Source organism: Silene latifolia, chromosome 11, assembly GCF_048544455.1.
Source record: "Silene latifolia isolate original U9 population chromosome 11, ASM4854445v1, whole genome shotgun sequence".
Lineage (NCBI taxonomy): Eukaryota > Viridiplantae > Streptophyta > Magnoliopsida > Caryophyllales > Caryophyllaceae > Silene > Silene latifolia.
In genome coordinates this window covers 53,225,141-53,247,188 of record NC_133536.1, presented here as the reverse complement: position 1 = coordinate 53,247,188, position 22,048 = coordinate 53,225,141, and the positions used below count along the sequence as shown (strand labels likewise).

General features: G+C 36.7%; 1 protein-coding gene across 2 annotated transcripts; it reads left to right on the top strand.

The window, feature by feature from the left end:
- The first annotated feature begins 396 nt into the window (after positions 1-396).
- Positions 397-13,029, top strand: LOC141611633 (brefeldin A-inhibited guanine nucleotide-exchange protein 1). 2 transcript variants are annotated; one of them, XM_074430220.1, is made up of 11 exons: positions 397-1,736; positions 3,686-4,003; positions 4,627-4,963; positions 6,123-6,545; positions 6,727-7,019; positions 7,461-7,734; positions 8,321-8,823; positions 9,045-9,366; positions 9,996-10,356; positions 10,925-11,607; positions 12,209-13,029. In XM_074430220.1, the coding sequence occupies exons 1-11, from the start codon at positions 715-717 to the stop codon at positions 12,821-12,823; spliced, it is 5,151 nt and encodes a 1,716-aa protein (XP_074286321.1). In that variant the 5' UTR covers positions 397-714; the 3' UTR covers positions 12,824-13,029. The 2 variants fall into 2 exon arrangements, with proteins under 2 accessions (XP_074286321.1, XP_074286322.1); XM_074430221.1 differs by having other exon boundaries at positions 4,617-4,963.
- Positions 13,030-22,048: the final 9,019 nt, after the last annotated feature.

The window sequence follows — 22,048 nt, the reverse complement described above, 5'->3', positions numbered from 1 at the left end:
TCATTAATGAAAGAAGTCGTGAGTTTTGACGCCCTATTATTGGAGAGTAAACCTTGTACATAAAAGAGCAGTCTGTAGTTACGAATTTACGATAGTGTTTTAATTTGATGGGTTTATTTGGACACTAAAACTAAGAGAGACGATCTTTCTATAAGTTATGAAGGAATTAGTTTTCCGTACTCTTTTATCAGTCCGTCTCATTGAAGATGACACTATCCGTCACAAGATGTAGACGGATAGCGGCCCTCTCACAAAATGCAAGTGGGAGGGCAAGCGGGGTATCCATTTCTCCCACTTGCACTATCCATTTATATTTTGTGAGAGGAACACTATCCATCCGTCTTCAATAGAAATTTGTACTCTTTTATTTATATTTCATGACTCCATTATTTTGTTGGCGACCATTACCATAATTCCATAAACAGTTTTGAAGACCAGCTCTAAATTGAGACTAAATTAATTAATGTGATGACATTGAATTGAATAGAATTGAAGAACGTACCTTCCTACATAACCAACAAATTGACCATTCTCCTTCCGACCTTAAATTTCCATTTCATAAATCTCTCAATTTCAACAACCTTTCATAACTACAGATTCCTCCCCACCACCACCTTCTCTCACGTCACATCACCTGTCCTAACACCACCACCATCAACCATTTCCATGGTGACGAGCTCCGAATCCCGAGATCTGTAAACCTTGACAACAACAATGTCAACCCCGGCCGAAACCACTGGCGGTCCAACTGTAGTAGGCCGTGTACTCGGTCCATCACTTGACAAGATCATCAAAAATATTCCATGGCGTAAACACACCACCCTTCTAACCTCCTGTAAATCCACCATTGACAAACTTCAAACCTTACCTACCTCACTCGACTTCCTTTCTCTCTCTTCACCCTCACCCGCCGCCGTCTCCGCCGCTGAATCCCTCCTATCTCCCCTCCTCGCCGCCCTCACCACCTCCAATCCCAAAATCATCGACCCTTCCCTCGCCGCGCTTTTCCGTCTCTTCTCCCTTAACCTCCTCCACTTCTCCCTCTCCTCCCCTAATTCCTCCTCCCTCATTTCCAACCTCCTTGACGCCGTCTGCGCTTCTGCCTCGCTCGGCGACGAGGGGGTTCAATTTAGCGTCCTAAAGACGCTTCTGGCTGCGGTCAGGTCGCATCGGGTCACGTTTCATGGCGAGTATTTGAATCATATTGTTAGGACTTGTTATAATGTGTATTTAGGAGGTGGTAGTGGGACTAATCAGATCTGCGCTAAGGCCGTCTTGGCGCAGATTGTGTTGATTGTGTTTACCAGGGTTGAGGCCGATTCTGTCAGTGTTGCGAGGTTTAAGGTCGTGTCGGTTTCGGAGTTGTTGGAGTTTACTGATAGGAATTTGAGTGAGGGGAATTCTGTTCAGCTTGTTCAGAGTGTGATTGATGAGGTTATGGAGTCAAATCAGGGCGGGAATGAGGATGTTGATGGGAATTCGGATAATGTGGAGAGTAATAATGGTGAGAATGTGGACGACATCGAGGAGGGTGGTGATGAAGTTGTGGAGAAGGAGAGTCCGTTACGAGAGGACGGGTTTACTTTGTTTAAGAATTTGTGTAAATTGTCCATGAAGTTCTCGTCCCAGGATCATTCTGATGATAACATTCTTTTGAGAGGCAAGATTTTGTCTTTGGAGTTGCTTAAGGTCGTCATGGATAACAGTAGTGGTCTTGCTTGGCGATCTAATGATAGGTACTTTGTTATTTTACGTGTCATTCATGGTTTCAAACGATATTGTTGTTGTTATTGTTGCTGCATAATTAGATTTTGTTTTGCTTTTGCTGTTTATAATATGAGAAATTGATGTACATTGCACTGGGGTTATGTGGCAACTGCTAGTATTGGGTTCGGTGGTGGTAAATTTTGTTAAGTACATGGTAGGTTAGCGTTATCATCTCATGGAGAATGGCACTTGGGATTTGAGGCATTTATATATGATCATCATATGTTTCTGAGTCTGAGTTAGTAAAAAAGGGGGGTTAGTCGAAATGGTAATGAGAGAAAAGGCGCCAGTTCTATTTTTTGCATAAATGAGCATTGTTCCCACTTCCCATCTCCCATTTTAAAATACAGCCAACCTCGGATGACATGAATGAATGTGTGGAGTTAGAACGAAGGTGATCACGAATCTCCCACAAGGAGTCAAATGTAGCCCTGCCACTTGCAGTTTTGCTGCAGATGAGAAGCTTGATTGATTGTTGGGGACTTGCTGTTAAAAAGTGAGATACTGCTTTATAAGTTTTTTTTTCAATCTGATGTTGAGCAGTGAGTATGTTATCAATGGCAACTCAGCGATGGAAGTTGGTTTATTTAGTCACACTGTTTGTACTAGAGGAATGCACAATGCAGGATTGGGATTCATTGAACCTGTTCTAGAATCTGGAGGAATTTGAAATAATTTTGCTGTTTGAGGGTCTTAGGAAAGGGTAAAGGAATGAGAGATAATGATTCTCTATGTTGATGTTTGGTTGACATTTTTTTTCATTCCCCCACCCACCCCCAAGGGTATCCCATTCCCTTACCCCTCCAGCCTAAACATCATCATCACCCGCAACTATCACCTTCCACCAACCCCACAATCACCAACACCCATCCCTGCCACCCCAGTTGCTGGCGACCCACACCACCGGCGCCAGTGACGCCCCCACTGCTAGGTGGGTGATTGTTAGGTGGTGGGCATAGGGATTTTGTGTGGTGGTAGCCTGGTAGGCAATGAAAGGGTTGAGGGAGGGTGGGGAGAGGAGCGCCGGCAACCTGAGGGGCAGGGATGCCGGCGACCTGGGAGGCAAGGGACGCTGGCGCCTGTGGTGGTGCTAAGGCTGTGGTGTTTGGTGGGTGGGGGTGGTAATGGACGGTTTAGGTGTGGTTAAATTGTTTAACTTATTTTTACTGTTGTATTATACAACCTTCGTCTCAATGAAATGTTTAATATTATGAAAAGATAAAAGATAAAGTAGAAAGTAAAACATACCAAAAAAGGAAAGTGTAAACTATTGACTGAAAACCCAAAAAGGAAAGTGTAAACTATTGACGGAATTCGGGAACGGAGGGAGTATATTTCATACCAAACAAGAGGTTTAATCTAAGGGTATCCCTTTACTTTCCCCTTGAATCTCGTTCTTGATTTTCTTCCTTTACCCTTTCCGAACCAAATGCTCACTAAGGTAAAACCTTGTCCATTCAGGTATAAATTGTGATACTCCTTGAGAAATTAGATGTCCTCAGTGTTCATCGGCTAAGACTAGCTTTTCTAGGAAATGGCAGAACTTGAGATTCAGTGCCTTTCCATGCTACAGTTGGGTCTACTGTTCTGTTGTTTGACTGTATTATCTTTAGATGGAAGTTGATATCCATGTGACCTTGATTTACAAATTAAGGGGTGTATGAATTCTGATATGCTTTATATATGTAATATTTTATTATATGGTGGACACTATTTAGGGGGTTATAGATTTGGAGTTGGACTCATGGGGATCAAGCACGGCCTTTGTCTATTGTCAGTTCTTAGACCTTGGTGCGTTGTCTATGTAACATGATGTACTTTTCATCAAGTTGTATAGTTTATTCAGGTTTCTGCTCCGTGATTTGCTGTACCACAGACTAGCATGTCGCACTGTTGTAACTTGGTCCCGGTTTTGCAGGTTTATGAATATCATCAAACAGTTTCTCTGCTTGTCGTTGTTGAAGAATAGTGCGTTGTCAGTAATGACTATCTTCCAGCTTCTGTGTTCAATATTTATGAACTTGTTGTCCAAGTTCAGATCAGGGTTAAAAGCTGAGATAGGGATTTTTTTCCCAATGCTCATCTTACGTGTACTGGAGAATGTTCTTCAACCTAGTTTTATACAAAAAATGACGGTCCTCAACCTGCTTGAGAAGATATCTCAAGATCCGCAGCTGATTGTTGACATTTTTGTCAATTACGATTGTGACCTTGATGCTCCAAACATTTATGAGAGGTACTCACTCCTTTTCATTTATTTATTCAACTTTTTCTTTGGTCAATTTTTTTTTTCTTTCACTTCCTCTCTTTGGTCTTTCACTTCTCTCACTATGTCTGTTGCTTCCTTTTTGTGTGTGAAATTATTGTGTTGGGCTTGGTAAATTTCACAAGGCCTTGTTTGGATGAAGGAATTCGGAGGAGAGGGAGGGGAGGGAGATGAAGGGACATAATTTTTGGCCACACTTTCCTTCAAGAATGATGAGAGTTGACTGCTTGTTCTGTTCATACCTGATTCTGTTAAAGGGTTTTCGTTCTATTGGACCAGCTGTTGCTGATGCGAAGTTTTGGAGCATGGCAAACTTGATTTATAATGGTCTTACCATAATACAGTGTGTGGATTCTAGGTTTAAGGGTGGGCTTTCGAAGTTCCAAATGAAAGCCTCACCCTAAAACCTTAGGAGCTCACCATGTCCCAATGTATTAGAATCTTACCTAAATTTGTGTAAGAGTGTTTAGCTTGAAAGTTGAACTCTCGAGGCTTTACGTTACTTCTGTTCTGTGTGTCCGGTTGACGTCTTTAATCACTTTTTAGATTTGAAAATTCTATATAAACTCTATAATTCCATCAGATATTTGCAGGACAGTTAATGGCCTTTTGAAGACTGCCCTTGGTCCACCATCTGGTTCCACTACAACTCTATCTCCTGTTCAGGATCTCACCTTCCGGGTTGAATCAGTCACGTGCCTTGTTAGAGTTGTCAAGTCAATGGGATCTTGGATGGACCAGCAGCTTAAGATTGAAGATGCCTCTTTGCCCAATAAATCTCAAATGATCTATGGTTCAGTCGACATGCACTCTGTTCTGAATGGAGAGGAAGGAGTGATGGCAGAATACGACTTGCAATCTGAATCGAACTCTGAGTTATCAGATGCCGCTTCACTTGAGCAACGCCGCGCTTTTAAACTTGAAATGCAGGTTAAGTCCTTAAGTCGTTGAAAACTGAAATGATAGAGCCCTCAATCTTGATGTCTAACTGTATGATACTTATTGAAAATAAGCTTTTAGTTAAATGAAATATGGCGGAGGAAGAATATTGCCTACAAATGAAAGCCCTTGGGATGGGTAGATTGTTAGGGTCTGGTAATTGATATAAGGTGGTCTAGTCCATGACTTTGTGCTTAAGTCTATTTATTTTATTTAAGCTTCCCAGGTTTCTGCCCAAGGAAGTTGATAGTTGCTGCTGCATCTTTCAACTGTGGCGCACAATTAAAGATATCGTTTTTTTTCCCCATTTTAATTAAGATGCAAGAAGAGGCAAGCCCTGTATAGAACTTTATTGGGTCGGATTTGCCTCTTCATCTCCATGCTTATTGAAAAGAAGCTTTTAGCTAATGAAATAGGGCGGTGGAAGAATATTGCCTACAAATGAAAGTACTTGAGATGGGTAGATTGTTAGGGTCTGGCGATTGACCTAAGGTGGTCTAGTCCTTGACTTTGTGCTTAAGTCTGTTTATTTAATTTAAGTTTCCCATGTTTCTGCCCAAGGAAGTTGACACTTGCTGCTGCACCTTTCAGCTGTGGCGCACAATTAATGATATCATCTTTTATCCCATTATTTAATTAAGGTGCGAGGAGAGGCAAGCCCTGTATAGAACTTTATTGAGTCGGATTTGCCTCTTCATCTCCATGCTTTAGACGTTTTTGCTTGCTAAGACCTTCACTTTCACTAAGGATTGCGAAATGATGTTGTATTGTAGATGTTCCAAATTAGTTACTCCTGGCCATGGTGTGGTACTCTTTCTGTAGCCAGAGTTTTTAAATGCTTGCTTGATGTCCCTCAACATTATCAATGTATTTCTCATAATCGATATCCTCTATTACTACAGAAAAAAACATTTTCATTGCGTTATTGCCGCGTATATACCTTCATTGTGCACTTACATGAACTTGTTCATAACTTAAGCATTTTCATCTGATGCTTGTAGGCTTACTCGTACATAGTTACTGACGTTTTGCTACTGTTGTTGATTAACATAGTTTTCATAAAACGTAGGGATCCCCATGAATATATTTTTAGTGGTTTTATTTACAGTTTTGTCTTACGTTTCTGTGACACTTTTCCTTCGACGTGCAGAAAGGTATTTCATTATTTAATAGGAAACCTTCGAAAGGTATTGACTTTTTGATCAAGAGTAAAAAAGTTGTTGGATCTCCTGAAGCAGTAGCATCTTTTCTGAAGAACACTGCTGGCTTGAATCCAACAGTTATTGGTGACTACTTGGGTGAACGAGACGACTTTCCATTAAAAGTAATGCATGCCTATGTTGACTCGTTTGATTTTGATAAAAGGGATTTTGGTGAAGCAATTAGATATTTCTTGCGGGGTTTCAGATTACCTGGAGAAGCTCAGAAGATAGATCGAATTATGGAAAAGTTTGCTGAGCGCTACTGTAAATGCAATCCTAACTCTTTTAAAAGTGCTGATACAGCTTATGTTCTCGCATATTCGGTCATAATGCTTAACACAGATGCTCACAACAATATGGTCAAAGATAAGGTGAGCTTATTTTTTGATGATCAGATTATTTTTGAAGTAAAAAGCCTAGCAATATGTATTTACTGCATTTGTGGGCGTGAGCTGGAAGTTGTGGCGTGACTGTTAACGTTGACTTTTCATGTGGCCGTGATCTATATTTCATGATCAATATTAAATTTGGCTGTGTTTCTTTCTTCTTCAGATGACTAAAGCTGATTTTGTTCGTAACAATCGCGGCATTGATGATGGCAAGGACTTACCTGATGAGTTTCTCGGTACTCTATATGATCAGATAGTGAAGAATGAAATAAAAATGAATGCAGAAAATTCTCAACCAGAGAACAAGCAGGTCAATGGGCTCAACAGATTATTGGGCTTAGATGGTATATTAAATTTGGTAATGGGGAAGCAGGCAGATGAAAAGCCCTTGGGCACAAATGGGCTTCTTATTAAGAATATTCAAGAGCAGTTTAAGGCAAAATCTGGAAAATCTGAGTAAGTTATTTTAGACAGTCAGTTTTTATAAGCTCTATGTTTTTGAACATGGTGACCTATTGGTGTGGGGATGTCTCCTAAGGAAAATTACTTGTATGTGGGGTCAGTTACGGAGGTAATGTTTTTCATCGGAGGACCTTTTTTTATGATTTCATCGCACGTGCTCTAATATTGGTTATTGGACCCTTTTTAATGATATAGCTGTCATTTGAATCCTAGTCTGTCATAACTCACAAGTAGATCATCCAATTTTGGCCGCCACTACACTATAAATTAACTGCCACCAGAATTTGTTTTTGTTGCAGCTTGTTATTCTTACTTTTTAGGGGTGGTGTACTATGGTCAATATAATTCTGTTGTAAACGCAGTTTCCATTAGAAAGCTATTTTCTTGATCGGTGTGAAAAAGAGCTGTCGTAAGTAGTCAAATTGTTTGCTGCAGGTCTGTTTTCTATGCTGTCTCTGATGTATCAATATTAAGGTTCATGGTGGAATCTAGTTGGGGTCCAATGCTTGCTGCATTCAGTATGACACTGGATCAGAGTGATGACAAGTTAGCTACATCAGAATGTCTGCAAGGTTTCCGATATTCTGTACATGTTACATCAGTGCTTGGTATGCAAACCGAGCGAGATGCTTTTGTGACATCTTTGGCCAAATTCACTTACCTCCACTGCGTAGCCGATATGAAGCAAAAAAATGTTGATGCTATGAAGGTATAACAATTTTTGTGATCATTGCTTCTGAGGGGTCGCTTGGGACGAGGTAGTTATTAGAGCTCAAATGAGTTAGAAAATGGAGGTGAGTAGTGGTAAGGGAAGGTTGAAATAAGAAATACGGAGTATCGATTAATCCTTACCTCCTTATGGTTGTTTCATGGCCGCGTTACAAGTTCTGCCCCCCCCCCCCCCCAACCACCACCACCCTTCATAATGCCATTTTGGGGTCATTTAGGATGGGGTCAATGTCGAGTCAGGTCAATAGAGGTTCGGACCTACTTTGGGGTTTTTCTTTTGGGTTTGGGTCAGTTCAGTTTTGACAGGTCTACTATGTAGGTTTTATTGTTCATATATGCCACAGCAAGTTTGCTAAAAGCCTAAAAGCATTAGTACACACGTCATGTCTTATGGGTGGGATATCTCATACCTCAAGCTCTGCCAGCTGAAAGTGCATTAGATAACCTAACCCGCAATCCTTCATTTGTCACATTCTTCTGTATCCTGTTACTTTGAAGTTGCATGCAAGTTGCTGATAAAAGAAAATCCATCATTGATATGACATTATGCTTTCTTCCTGTGGCAGACTATAATGACAATTGCCATTGAAGATGGAAATTATCTCCAAGAATCATGGGAGCACATTTTAACTTGCTTGTCCAGATTTGAACATTTGCAACTTCTAGGGGAGGGTGTTCCTCCTGATGCGTCCTTTTTAACCAACTCTAATGGAGAAACTGAACAGAAATCACTCAAGTCAAGTGACTTGGCTTCCCTAAGGAAAAAAGGAGCTCTTCACAATCCAGCCGTGGTTGCGGTAGTTCGAGGTGGGTCTTATGACAGCAGTGCACATGGTTTTAACTCCCTTAAATTGGTAACTCCAGATCAGGTCAACAACTTTATCTCAAACTTGCACTTGCTTGATCAAATTGGAAGCTATGAGTTGAACCACATTTTTGCTCATAGTCAAAGGTTGAACAGCGAGGCAATAGTGTCCTTTGTGCGAGCTCTTTGCAAAGTTTCAATGTCTGAGTTGCAGTCCCCAACAGATCCCCGTGTGTTCAGCCTCACAAAAATAGTTGAAATTGCGTAAGTATGCCTTTGCTTGTGAAATCTCAATCTTTGAGTTTGTCCATGATGCATATATTTGCTTGGAAATTTGAAATTTACTGTATATAAGTAATGCTCTCTTTGTTCAAATCTCCTTGATGGAAAGCAAGGCTTAAAGTTCTTTCAGTGGGAAATCGTTTTTTGTGATTTGTTTTTTGTTGTTGAATGAGCATGCCTAAAATCTTGGCTCAATTGTGCAGGCATTATAATATGAATCGCATCAGACTCGTTTGGTCTCGCATCTGGAGTGTTCTTTCAGATTTCTTTGTGTCAGTTGGGCTGTCAGAAAATCTCTCGGTGGCAATTTTTGTGATGGATTCGCTGCGGCAGCTGGCTATGAAATTTCTTGAGCGTGAAGAGTTGGCAAATTACAATTTCCAAAACGAATTCTTGAGGCCATTCGTGATTGTAATGCAAAAGAGCAACTCTTCAGAAATTAGAGAACTAATAGTTCGCTGCATTTCTCAGATGGTCCTCAGTCGTGTCGGCAATGTGAAATCTGGATGGAAAAGTGTGTTTATGGTAAAGAATTCCTCTAGTATGAGTTATATTCTATATATTTTCATGGTTATAAGAATGACTTGGGAAGATGTTTGTGCCTTTTCTTTGTTTTCTACTTGAGTCTATAGATTCAGACTGATATAGTTTATCGGTTGGGTTAAAGTGCTTTTGTGGGATTTTGAGATGAGTGATAATGTAGATTCTGAACTCATTAGTGAACTTTATTAACCATTAGATTGTCACTTGACTTGGAGATAATATTAAGATTTTACAGGGCTTGTAACTTAATTGACCTGCTGGCATTGTATGTTATGGAGTATAGTGTATGATATGTTATGATAGTGAGCATTAAATTCTTTGGAATTCAAGGAATCTAAAGACATTGTCTTCTGGATGTTAGAGCATAAACCTAGACATAAGATTAGCCTAGCTGATTTAATGACCCACACTGGAGTAAGTCAGTGATGTGTGCTATGTTGGTTCTGAAATTGAATACTAAATCTCATTCTCCTTCATCTACCATCTATTTAAATGTGTTGATGAAGTCCACATTCCTCTTATGTTTTTATGTTCTGTTGGCAATACTATTATTGACCTTCCATTAAACTATATGATATAACTTTATGTTACTTTTATTTTTCATCTCTTAGGTTTTCACAACAGCTGCTGCGGACGAACGAAAGAGTGTAGTGCTGTTGGCGTTCGAGACTATGGAAAAGATTGTACGAGAATATTTTCCTTACATAACTGAGACAGAATCTACAACTTTCACTGACTGTGTTCGATGCCTGATCACCTTCACAAACAGCAAATTTGACAGTGACGTTAGCTTTAATGCCATTGCCTTTCTGCGGTTTTGCGCAGTTAAACTTGCTGAAGGGGGTTTGTTTTGCAATGAGAACAGCCAAGATGCTGATTCATATGATATAGATAGTAGCGAGGAGGTTTTGGATGGACAAGCTTTAACTAATAAAGACGAAAATATTTCCTATTGGATGCCTCTGCTCACAGGTGATAATTCTGAACTCAGAGTATGATTGCTTAATGTTGAGTCCATGCTCCTAGAGTCGTAGGTCATATCTACCTGTTTAATTTTTGTATGCTAGATTGGGATATAAACTTTGGAGACCTTTTCAATGCTTCCCTATTATTCCCTTTGTCACAATCATTTGTTTGCCTTTTTTATTCTTTGTGAGGGGTATTTTAATAAAAGGTAAACAAATAAGTGGGACGGAGGGAGTATATGATACTGTTCTTTTCCTCCCTCGTATATTGTTCAACTATGACAAATATAGCCTAATACTCACCATTGTTTCGTTACGTATTATGATGGAATAAAGCAAAATGGCTCACTAAACTGGTTGTGTTGCGTTTTATTTTAAAGTAGCAGTCATACAAAGCAACTCTAGACGCAATTGTCTTTACAGGTCATCCGGAAATAGACTGTTTGACATCTGACCAAAGCTGTATGTTGTTAGTGGTGGTGGTTGTAACAAATATAGCACATATCCATGTTGGCAAACCATTTGTCTCTGGACATGTTTGGTAATTATTATTATTTTGTTTTACTACCCACTAGGTTTATCGAAGTTGACATCTGATCCAAGATCAGCAATCCGGAAGAGTGCTTTGGAAGTGCTTTTCAACATTCTCAAGGATCATGGAAGCCTATTTTCTCGGCCATTCTGGAACCTTATTTTCAAGTTAATTATTTTCCCAATATTTAGAAGCCGAGATGATAAGGTTGACATTGAGACGAGTACGAACCAGTCGATACAATTATCTGGAGACTCATCACATCAGGGAAGTTCATGGGACTCTGAAACTTCTTCAGTGGCTGCTGAGCGCCTAGTTGATCTGTTTGTTACTTTCTTCAATGTGGTCCGGTCTCAATTACCAAATGCAGTAGCTGTACTGACAGGCTTTATTAAGAGTCCAGGTCATGGTCCTGCAAAGACTGGGGTAAGCGCATTAGTACGCTTGACAAGTGAATTGGGTTCCAGACTTTCCGAAGATGATTGGAGAGGCATGTTTATGGCTTTGAAAGATGCAGCAGGTTCAACTATCCCAGGATTTCTGAAGCTATTGAGAACTATGGACAACATTGAAATCCCTGAGGATGCACAACCTTATGCTGGTTTTGAAACGTCGTCTGATTATGAAAAACCCAGCAATGATCTGGACGATGACCACCTGCACACTGCAGCATATGTGGTCTCTAGAATGAAAAGTCATATTTCTCTTCAGCTGATTATCGTACAGGTTATATCTAATTCTTTGTCTAGATGGCAACTTCTGTTTTTATTCTTACCACCTCGAAATGATCTTCTTCCTTTAGTTTGATTTTGTGGCGCAATGACTGAGGGGAAGGAACAAAAATGGCTCTTGTTATGCGGATTGTGTGGTGGTTTAGTTCAAGGGCTCTGCTAACGAAGTGTCTGCTTTCCAATTCTGCTATTCTCTCGCCCTTTTTGCATTATTTTCCTCCTTATTTGGTTAGCAAATCTGGTTGGTAGGAAATGAAGAGGACTGTTCCATTCACCCTTCCTTCCAGCTACTGTTGTGTATCCAAACAAACCTCACCCTGTGTTTGGAGGGTACGGAAGGGAAGGCGAGAGGGACATAATGACATATCCCTTTCTTTGGTTTGGAAGTGAGAGAAAAGGAAAGATCATTAAAATTCTGCAGACATAGGGCAAATTTGAAAGCAGAACATCATTCTTCCAGAAAAACCCTTGGCCGTTTCGTATAGATTCGTCATCTATCAGTGTTGCTTTGTTGTTCGTATAATGTTTTCCACTAAAAATGATAATATCATTATTGTCAAGTTGATAAGCCTGAAATCTCTTTTTTCTGGTTTCAGGTTGTAGTTGATCTTTTCAAGACACACCATGATGATCTTTCAAAAGCCAACGTCAATATCCTCCTTGAAATATTTTCAATGATATCGTCTCACGCCAACCAGCTAAACTCTGAAACGAGCTCATTGCAGAAGCTTCAAAAAGCATGCAACATGCTTGAGCTCTCCGAGCCACCTGTGGTTCATTTTGAAAATGAATGTTTTCAGAGTTACTTAAATTTTCTTGATGCTTTACGATTGGAAAGAACATCGGCATCCAAAGATATTATCGTGTTGGAAGAACACATCTTTTCTGTTTGTGAGCATATATTAAAAATATACCTAGATTGTTCTGGGACTCGCTCAGGCAAGCAGAACCCAGCGGACAAGCAAATACTGCATTGGATCCTTCCCTTACCTACGGCCAAAAGGGATGAATTGGCTGTGCGAACTCCTTTGCTTCTATCAGGATTAAGGACTCTGAGCAACTTCAAGAAAGAGTCGTTTAAAAGGTACATGTCTCGATTATTTCCATTGTTGGTTGACCTTGTGCAAAGTGAACATAGCTCCGGAGAAGTTCCGCTTGTTTTGAGTGACATGTTTCATGCATGTATAGGCCCTATATTTGTTGAGTCATGATTTTCCTAATTTGATTATACGTCTTTTGGCATAATATTCGAGCCCATTTCTTGGGTTCGTTTTCCTGTCCCTCGGACTTCTCTGATTGGCTTCTTTGTCATATACCAATTTTTTGTAGTATAGATGGTAGATTGTTTTAAATATGTAAAATAGAGAATATTATGCCTACAAGGCTACCAATACAATTGTCAACTTTAATAGTTTAATTCAACTGTTTCCCCAATGTTCGCCTCAAATTCCGAAGATTTAGAGGAATTAACCAGAGTCCACTAACCAGATTGTCATCGTTACATTAACCAGATTGTTAAACAAGAAATTAATTATACATACAAAAATAGTATACGGTATCAAAACCATGTACCAATTTTGCTAAATGGTAAAACCGCATTGGATATATGGTTTTGCTTAGCCCTAATGATCATCAACAGTGCTGCTCACTCTGTTCATATGGTCCGTGGCTCTGGTTGTGGTCATTCATAGGTAATTGAACTGAACCATATTCCTCCACAAACCAATGTCATTTGCGATTCCATAGAATTGCGCATGTTTAATGAGAAAAAGGAACATACATCGGATGTACTACCTCCAACTTTTTTGTTTTTTGAGCATATATGTATTTTTTTTGAGCTTATTCCCTCAAACTTTATTTGTTTTTGAGCATATATGTGTATTTTTTGAGCATATTAAAGTTTATAAGTTAGATTTTAATATTTTTTCCGTCAAAACTCAAATTTAACTAAACTTATAGTAATATTTTTGAGTTTTATTGTAATTTTTTAGAGCATAATGTTTAAATGAATAAACTCATAAACTTCATAGTAAAACTCATAAACTTTAAAATAAAACTCAAAAACTTTATTAGAATGCTCATAAACTATAGAATTGGAGGTAATACATCAGATGTATAATCCTCTTACTGCATGTTTAATGGACTCGGTCTTAATAAATAAGTTTTCTTCAAAATCTATTTGCTACGGAGTATTTTTTTTTGTTTTTAAAGTGAGCCTTATAGTTAGTTTCAAAAGGACTCAATATTGGTCGGTCGATAAAGATCCATTCGAAATTGAAATTTTCAAATCTGTAAAAGGGTGTTAGTACATGAGTCGTCGTTTTGTATGATCATAACTGTATTACAGAATCGACACTTAAAATGTATGTTCTACCATAATCATAACTCTGTATAGACCCCTATTTAATTGAACAGGATTTATGGTGTCTTCTATTTCACTAGTAAATATTTCATGATATATCCAATGTTGTTAGAAAACAATCTACTTTTAAGTCATTTATTCTTAAAATATGTTAACAAAAATTTATGTTAAAAAAAACATATCACTAAGAGCTTTTAGATAAAGAAAAATTGTTGTTCATCATCTCATTTTCTAAAATTTATATGCAAATTATATATGAGACTGTTAAAAAATTAAAAAGTATTATAATAGGACGGTGGAATCTAATCGTTGAGTCATACGGTCATGTTATGATTAAATTTTTTAAAATAAACTGGATCATAAAATCCAAAAAACTGAAGATTCTAGCTAGGATCAGAATCGGTCATGACGTTTTGGATCATAGAATCGTAAGAGCAAATCGGATTTTCAAAAACCAATTAATCTATATCTTCATAGCGTTATTAATAATTTTGAAAATAATTTTTTAAAATTCCAAAAATCTGATACTCAATAATAGGACTTAAATCAACTCTCAATAAGGCCTATTATGGTATCAGAGCTAATAGGCAGCTGCTCATCACTTTGTATATAAACAAACTATTGGTTTCTTATCTCTTCGATGCGGGACTTGATTTCAATAACTTGACATCTTACGCGTTGGACAAATAGTATGATCTTTCATAAATAGGTTCTGTTGAATCGTTATCATCTTAATCAAATTAATTTCCGTCGGTTGGGTTCCTTCACAAAATTTCTTGTCTTTCCAATTGATTATGTTCACATTATATTCATCACTCAAAATATAATCAATACTCCTTATACATTACTATGCTAATTCAAAAATACTTAAGGCCTCATCATGACAACACCCACATTACCCTAGTGTCTTAATAACCCCACAAATAACATCATAAGGTGACATCGAACATAATAGGTCTATCCTTTTAATTGTTAACATTTTTTTTTTGACAACAATTAACTTCCATAGATAAAAAAAACTACTACATAGAGTTACTTAAATTACAAACAAAGGGGCATTAAAGCCCCTAAACTACTCGATATCTTAGTGACGGACGAAAAGTTATACATGAAGCTATAACTGAAGAAAATACGACATTTCTTAAAAGGAGGATGATAATGAGTATCAAATTCGATTGAGTGAACCTCATTTCTCTTTATCCTCATAAACGTAGCGATAGTGTGATTGTACCTGCACAAAGAAGTTGAAACCTCAACATAAACCAAAGACCTTTTCTTCAATGTAGTAGTAGCCCGTCCCATACGACCCATTTAAAATTATGGGGGGTTTAGATGGTAAAAAGGTAAAAGACGAACATACGAGAGACGGGTCTCTCATTAACTTATTAAAATCACTTTTTTATACCTCTTTAAATGTTTTTTGTGACTCTTCTATTATTGATCGTGGATCAAAGTGACTCTTAATTTTGTAACTATTTTTATAACAAGCGTATTCATTTGTCTATAACCGTGATTTGTGCATGTGTTTTTAACTATGATACCATTTTCACGGTCTCACAATATATTTATCGTAAAGTTGTCTCTCAAGAAACTATCACGAGAAAAATACTTGTTTAATGCATTCTTACACCAGTGTATAGTAAAACACAACACTCTATTTATCAAAAGAATAGGCGAATTTAAGAATTATAAATTGGGTATTAACATGTTTAGTAGTTATTCTCAAGTATTGGGCTTAACATTTTTGTTCATTCTATAGTCTATACAAATGTTAGCCTACCTTAAATAATTCTTATATGTGAATATTTTTACAAAAATATATTTTACCAAAATATTTTACTCTATTATTTCTTTTACGTGTGACATATTATATGATGTATTTCAGATTGTAGACTTTTATATACTTTACTCATACTATAATCACATTTTAACCATAAATGTATCTTCAATATTATATTTATTTGTAGACTCTTAACCCTAAATTTAAAATAATAATTACTTCGTACTACTTTATATATGTTAATTTCTTTACATATCACAATTTAAAAATCCGTGCATTCGCACGAGATCTACACTAATTTTAATATCGTATTTTTAAGATATATCATGTATGGGTCAGGTTTTATGTCGGGATTCGTTTGATTTAAGTTTGGTGTAATGTCACCTCACAAAAGACTAATTACAAGAGAAAAGAATAGTATTATCCTTATTTGATTAACTTAAAGTTTTCACCACATTGGCATAACATAATTCCAATTTCTTATAAAGTTTATCCAGATTAGATAAATCAATCGAAGATATTATAAGGCCCTAACCATCAAATAATCAAACAAAAGCAAGAAATGGAATTGGCTGCAATCCGGTCAAAATTAAGGTTGATGAAGTTGGAAACCGAGTTTCATTTCCTCTATTGGATGGTTGCCTATATTCCGAATGGCGAGACCATTCATCAAGATGGTTTTAGGTTTTGGTCTCTGCGATACAAGCCAAAGTTATTGGCATTAGAGAGGTGCTGAAATGGGATTTGTTAAAGGGTTTTTATCACATGGACGTCTCTTCTGACTGTCTCCAGCTATTGTATCAAATTCATGGAAGTGAATCGTGTAAGCACCAAGCTTAAGGACTAAGAGTTATAGATCTAAGAAAGTAAGATTTGTTTGTGGTGGATGATAATGGTGTCGATGATAATGACCTTGTTAAGTTGGTTATGGAATTGGGGATACCATCCATCTCCAATGTCCATTTGGTGAAGGATATGGGTAACTCACTTTTCAGGGACGAAAATTTCGTTTTGGCTGTTCGTCATTACTCACAAGCCCTTAGACTCTTATGTTTCCTCGGCCTTCCACCCGCACATGACCAGCCCTTGGCCACTTCCCTCGGCCTATCCCTTTTCCTTAATTTAGCGGTTTGTGAGTTGAAACTGGGTAACACTCCCTTCTTACCCGGCCAAGGTAATTAGGAAATGTTACCATCTCGGTTTTCCGAGGCAGTGAAATCGGAATTACAATTAAGAAACTTCATTAAATAAATAACAAGTTTGGTGATTACATAAATGTAAACAAATGAATAAATGAAATATAACTCGTCTATGACTATGTCATCCATGCGACAATACTCGACTCCAAGTCCAAAGCGCGACCCAAATCCCGATCACATCAACAAGCAAACATGTACTCAACCTGCTCCCCATATGATCGGAAATATCATATGGATCGACACAGGCCACCCCGGAAATAGGTGACAATTACACAGACACACAAGCGTCAGTTTTAATAAAAAAAGTGTGACACGACACAGTGTGTGAATATGCAACATGACTATAATATGAATGAGACGCTATCCAACAACCACCACCACGGTATCGGGACACGTCCAGACATACCAACAACCACACTGGTATCAGGATACGCCCAGACATACCAACAACCACATTGGTATCGGGACACGCCCAGACCTACCAAAAACCACAAACGGGTGCCGGGACATGCCTAGATGTACCGGGTCCGGAAGCCAACCGAATCCCCTGCCAGACGTCGTGTCTCAACCACACGAGTCCCTCCGTAACTCAAGCCGTTAATGTGCACATCCCTCTTGGAGTGGGAAGCTCCAAGAGGCGACTTAAGCGTAAGACGGTCTCCCAACCGTCTTACGTCTCCTCAATAACCAAGTAACACCACCAAACAATCACAACCGTCATATTTTCCAATATACATGACAAATACAATAATGTAAGATACCACACAATATGCCAACTACCGACTCATCACTTAACCAATATCATGTTATAAGGCAATTCAACCGACATACTTATCTTCTTTTTTTTTTTGAAGGAAAAGATCAATTTATTAATAAAACGTCAAACAACACTTATAAAAGATAGGTATAATCGAAAACAATTCTAATAGAAACAAAAGGACAAATTTCTCCGGAAAAACTACGGATCTCAAAACATGATATGCCAATTCGGCTCGTCCTTGTATTGCTCTCTTCATGTAGCTTTTAAGGGGATCCTTTGTTTGATTCATTGATGGAGAAAATTTACCTGCTACTGGCACCATAGATCGCTGACGAATAACGCATATCCATTGTAGAGTCATATGATGAATCATCAACAAACCGCTCTTATCTATAATTCTAATAATAATACTAAACCCTAGAAAGACAAGGACTAAAACTCTGAAAATAGAGACGGAAAAACAAATCTCACCAAAAGGGAGACTTTTATTGATTAATTCATAATATTTCATACTGATAATTGATAAATAAAACTATTTGAGGGGCTTACCATCAATCAATGATCGATGGAAGCCCCAGATTTAATTGATGGAGGCTAGGCTTTTTTAGAGAGAAGGAGGAGAGGGTTTTATATTTGTCACTCTAATTATGTGACACTAATTACAACATTAACAATAACATGTGAAATGACCACATTACTGAAACCGAGTAGGATTAACCTACCTTTTAACATCTTCATAAGAAATCTGAAACCACCAAGCATCCATATCATAAAACCGTCTCATCCTACATAATTCCATAACAACTATCACAAAGCATCCTACAACAACAAATACTACTAATTAACCTGATGTGTCCATTTTATATATGATTTTACTGTAGGAATATGTGTCCTCCGACAATAATGCGATCACAACTGTTGATCATGATGATCACATGTTTAAATCTCATTTTAAAGAATACAATTGGGAAGTAATAATTTACTGTCAACTGGTCCACACATATCGATAATGATTGGCTGACTAGAGTTTGACATTACTGTCGTGAGACGCTGGTGACCAGTTGATCCCCTTAGGTCATACCTAAAGGGTAACACTCTTAGTTGATCATTTAATTGATCGTATGACGATACGGGTAAATTAAATTACTTAAAATTGACGGACGATTTTAGAAGTAATATTTACGTGTCTCATTTTAATTTGATTAAATAAGATACGGTCTAAGTAATCGAATTGTTTTATTACTTAGATGAAATTATTGTTTAAGGAAACAATTGCATTTGAATGAATAAATTATTATAAATACAAGATGTTGTGATTATAAGTAATTATGAATTACTAAGTCGATTTTGTATATGACGTATTTTTATTAATGCGTTGATTTTTAATATGTTAAAAATACATAACAATTTTATGTGACATGTGACATGTGACAAATTGACAAAAATAAAATGGAGTCCATTTTATCTATAATGACCGAAATTAGGGGTGGTATTAGGAATATATTATGTTGATTATGTTAGTGGTAAACATAATCATTTCTTCCTAAACCTAGACATGCAACCCTACTTGTTCTTGTGAAGACAACCTTGTGCATGCATTGGCCCTCCCCCCCCCTTCCACCCAGTTTTTCAAGAGGAGAAAACCATGGGTTTTTCTCCTTATTTTTACCTATTATACACTACCTAAAATAGTTAGTGTATAATTCATTCTACACATCTAAAATAAGAATTTTAGAGAGATAAATTCTTCCACTTTTCTCCCTTTCTCTTAACCGAAACATTGAGAGAGCAAAGAAATATTTTGGTCAATTTTATACAAAATTAATATTGTTCTAGTAATAATAATATTAATTTTATTAAGTTGTTACTTTGGGTATAAATCCTTGGGAGGGATTCTCTACTTGAATCCTTGTTCATCCACTTAAGGAAGCTCAAGAACAAGTGAGTAGGAGAACTCACTTGTGCCCATAAAATCCGAAATCTTCAATGTAAGATGATGATTTCTTCTTTAATTTTATTATTGTTTGCATGCATAAGATCAACTTTTAATTTTATGACTAAATTAAATCAACACATATATGAATATGTATTATAATGAGATATAGATATATAACAAGTGGTATCAGAGCCTTGGTTGTTTGCATGCAAATCGGTTATAGTTTTTCCGAGTTATACGATTAACATATAAAACTTGTAAATTTGTGTTATTATGATATATCACGAAATAATTTATGCATGTTAAAGTTTCTGATCCTAAAATGTATTTAGGATATTTTGGTTAATTTATGGATTTTATTGTTCATCTTATATAATAATGGCATTAAAAATGTGATTTTATGATTAAAATGTCATTTTCGGACTAAAATTAGCTAAACTTTGAATTTTACAGTGGTTTTTGGATATGTTTTCACATATATTATTTTTAGATGACCTGTAAATTTTCATATTTTTTGGAGTTCTTATGCTCGAAATTTGGATTTTTCATGATAAAAATCGGATTTAGATGAAAAATAGGTTAATATGAGATAAATTTCGAATCTAGTCATAGAAATTTAGTATGTTGTCACATGCAATTTAGTATGTTGAACTTGGATTTTTCATGATAAAAATCACAGGCATGATTTATGAATTTTTGATGAAAAATAGCATAAATAGTGACTTAATTAGTGAATAATTGCTAAAACATACTCCATGACTAAGGAAAAACGTCACATGTTGCATTTTATTATCTATTTCAGATCTAAAATTAAAAAGTTGATGAATATATTTTTCTCATGTTTTTATGATTATAATTGATAAATCCGATAAACCGCAACATAGTTTTCCGATAAATATTTCGAAATTTTAACCTAAGTTTTTTAACATTATGAGTGTCATGGTATTTTCTCCAGAATGTTCATGAGTTTAAATTTCAAATTTCAAATTTATTTGAATTTTTGGTGATTTATTTAAAGTTTATAGCTTTTTATTATAATTTTGAGTCCATTAATGAACAATTTTAAGTAATATAAGTTAATTATAGTCAAATAGTTAGTGGAGACTAATTTTGAGTCCTAAGAGGTTAGGGTAATTAACTTGTGCATAAATATGAATTTATGTAATTATTGTGATTATAAAACGTTGAATCACGCAAATCCGTAAAAACCGTTTAATATACGATATTGGCTCCTTAAAGGCGATTTAGCATAAAATTGGGCATGTTCATACATATTATAATGCGCATTTTATTTATGATTGTCATAATTTTATTTTATGTAATTTTGTTTTATGTAATTTTTACTTAGTATGGCCTTAGTTTTTAATTGGTATTACCCGAAATGTATGGGAATATCGATTCGGTTGTAATTTATTGTGATCTCGTATCACCGTTTTGTAATTTAATAGATTTATTTTATTTTAATCACAAATGTATAATAGGAAATTATGTAATTTGTTATGTATTTTATTTATTCCGGAGTTCCTTAAAGACGATGTCACTCAAGAAGGCGATACATAAAGACGGTGTTACCTCGAGATGCGTGCTAAAACCGAAGTTCAAGGGACCAATGGAGTTGGTTTCCGAATATGTAATAGTTAATTAGATTTTCTATTTTAGGAAGGCCATACTAGGATTTATTTTTATGCTTTGCATTTTATTTATATGTCGCATGCATCGCTAAATCGCCATAACTAAAACATGCATCATCATTTTATCGAGTTTATCGACCGTGTCAATTAAAATTATCGTAGTTCACCGCTTTAGTTCACTTAAAACGTGATAGATAATAAATTGACATGACCTCTCGCAAAAATAATCAATTGAGATATAGCCTTACCAAAAAGTAGAAACCATGAAAACCTATTTCGTGAGGGAGTGCACTCGGCCACACCGGGGTACAAACCTTGTTACGTAGGGGAAGTGGGTGATAAATGTCTATCCACCGAATTCATGTTGATGAGGGTTTCATCGGCCACACCGTGCCCAAGTTAATGTGGGTTTGGATCATGGACACATTTATTCGAAATTTGGATTGAACTCAACAAAAAGTTTTTGATAAGGGTTTTATCGGCCACACCGTGCCCTTGTCGGATGTGTTTTGGGCTAAAGATAAAATGTTAATGTAATTTTATCGACCAAGAGTTCTAAAAGTAGAATCGATTAAAGAGTTAATCCACCGAGTTATATTGATAAGAGTTTCATCGGCCACACCGTGCCCAAGTTAATATGAATTTGGGTCTTGGAATCATTTATCTAGTTGGGTAGAGGTCACTAGAAAAATGCAATAAAACTTGTTTAAATTAATATTTTTACGAGTATTATTATTATGAAAACGACATATGTTTTATTCCTTCTAT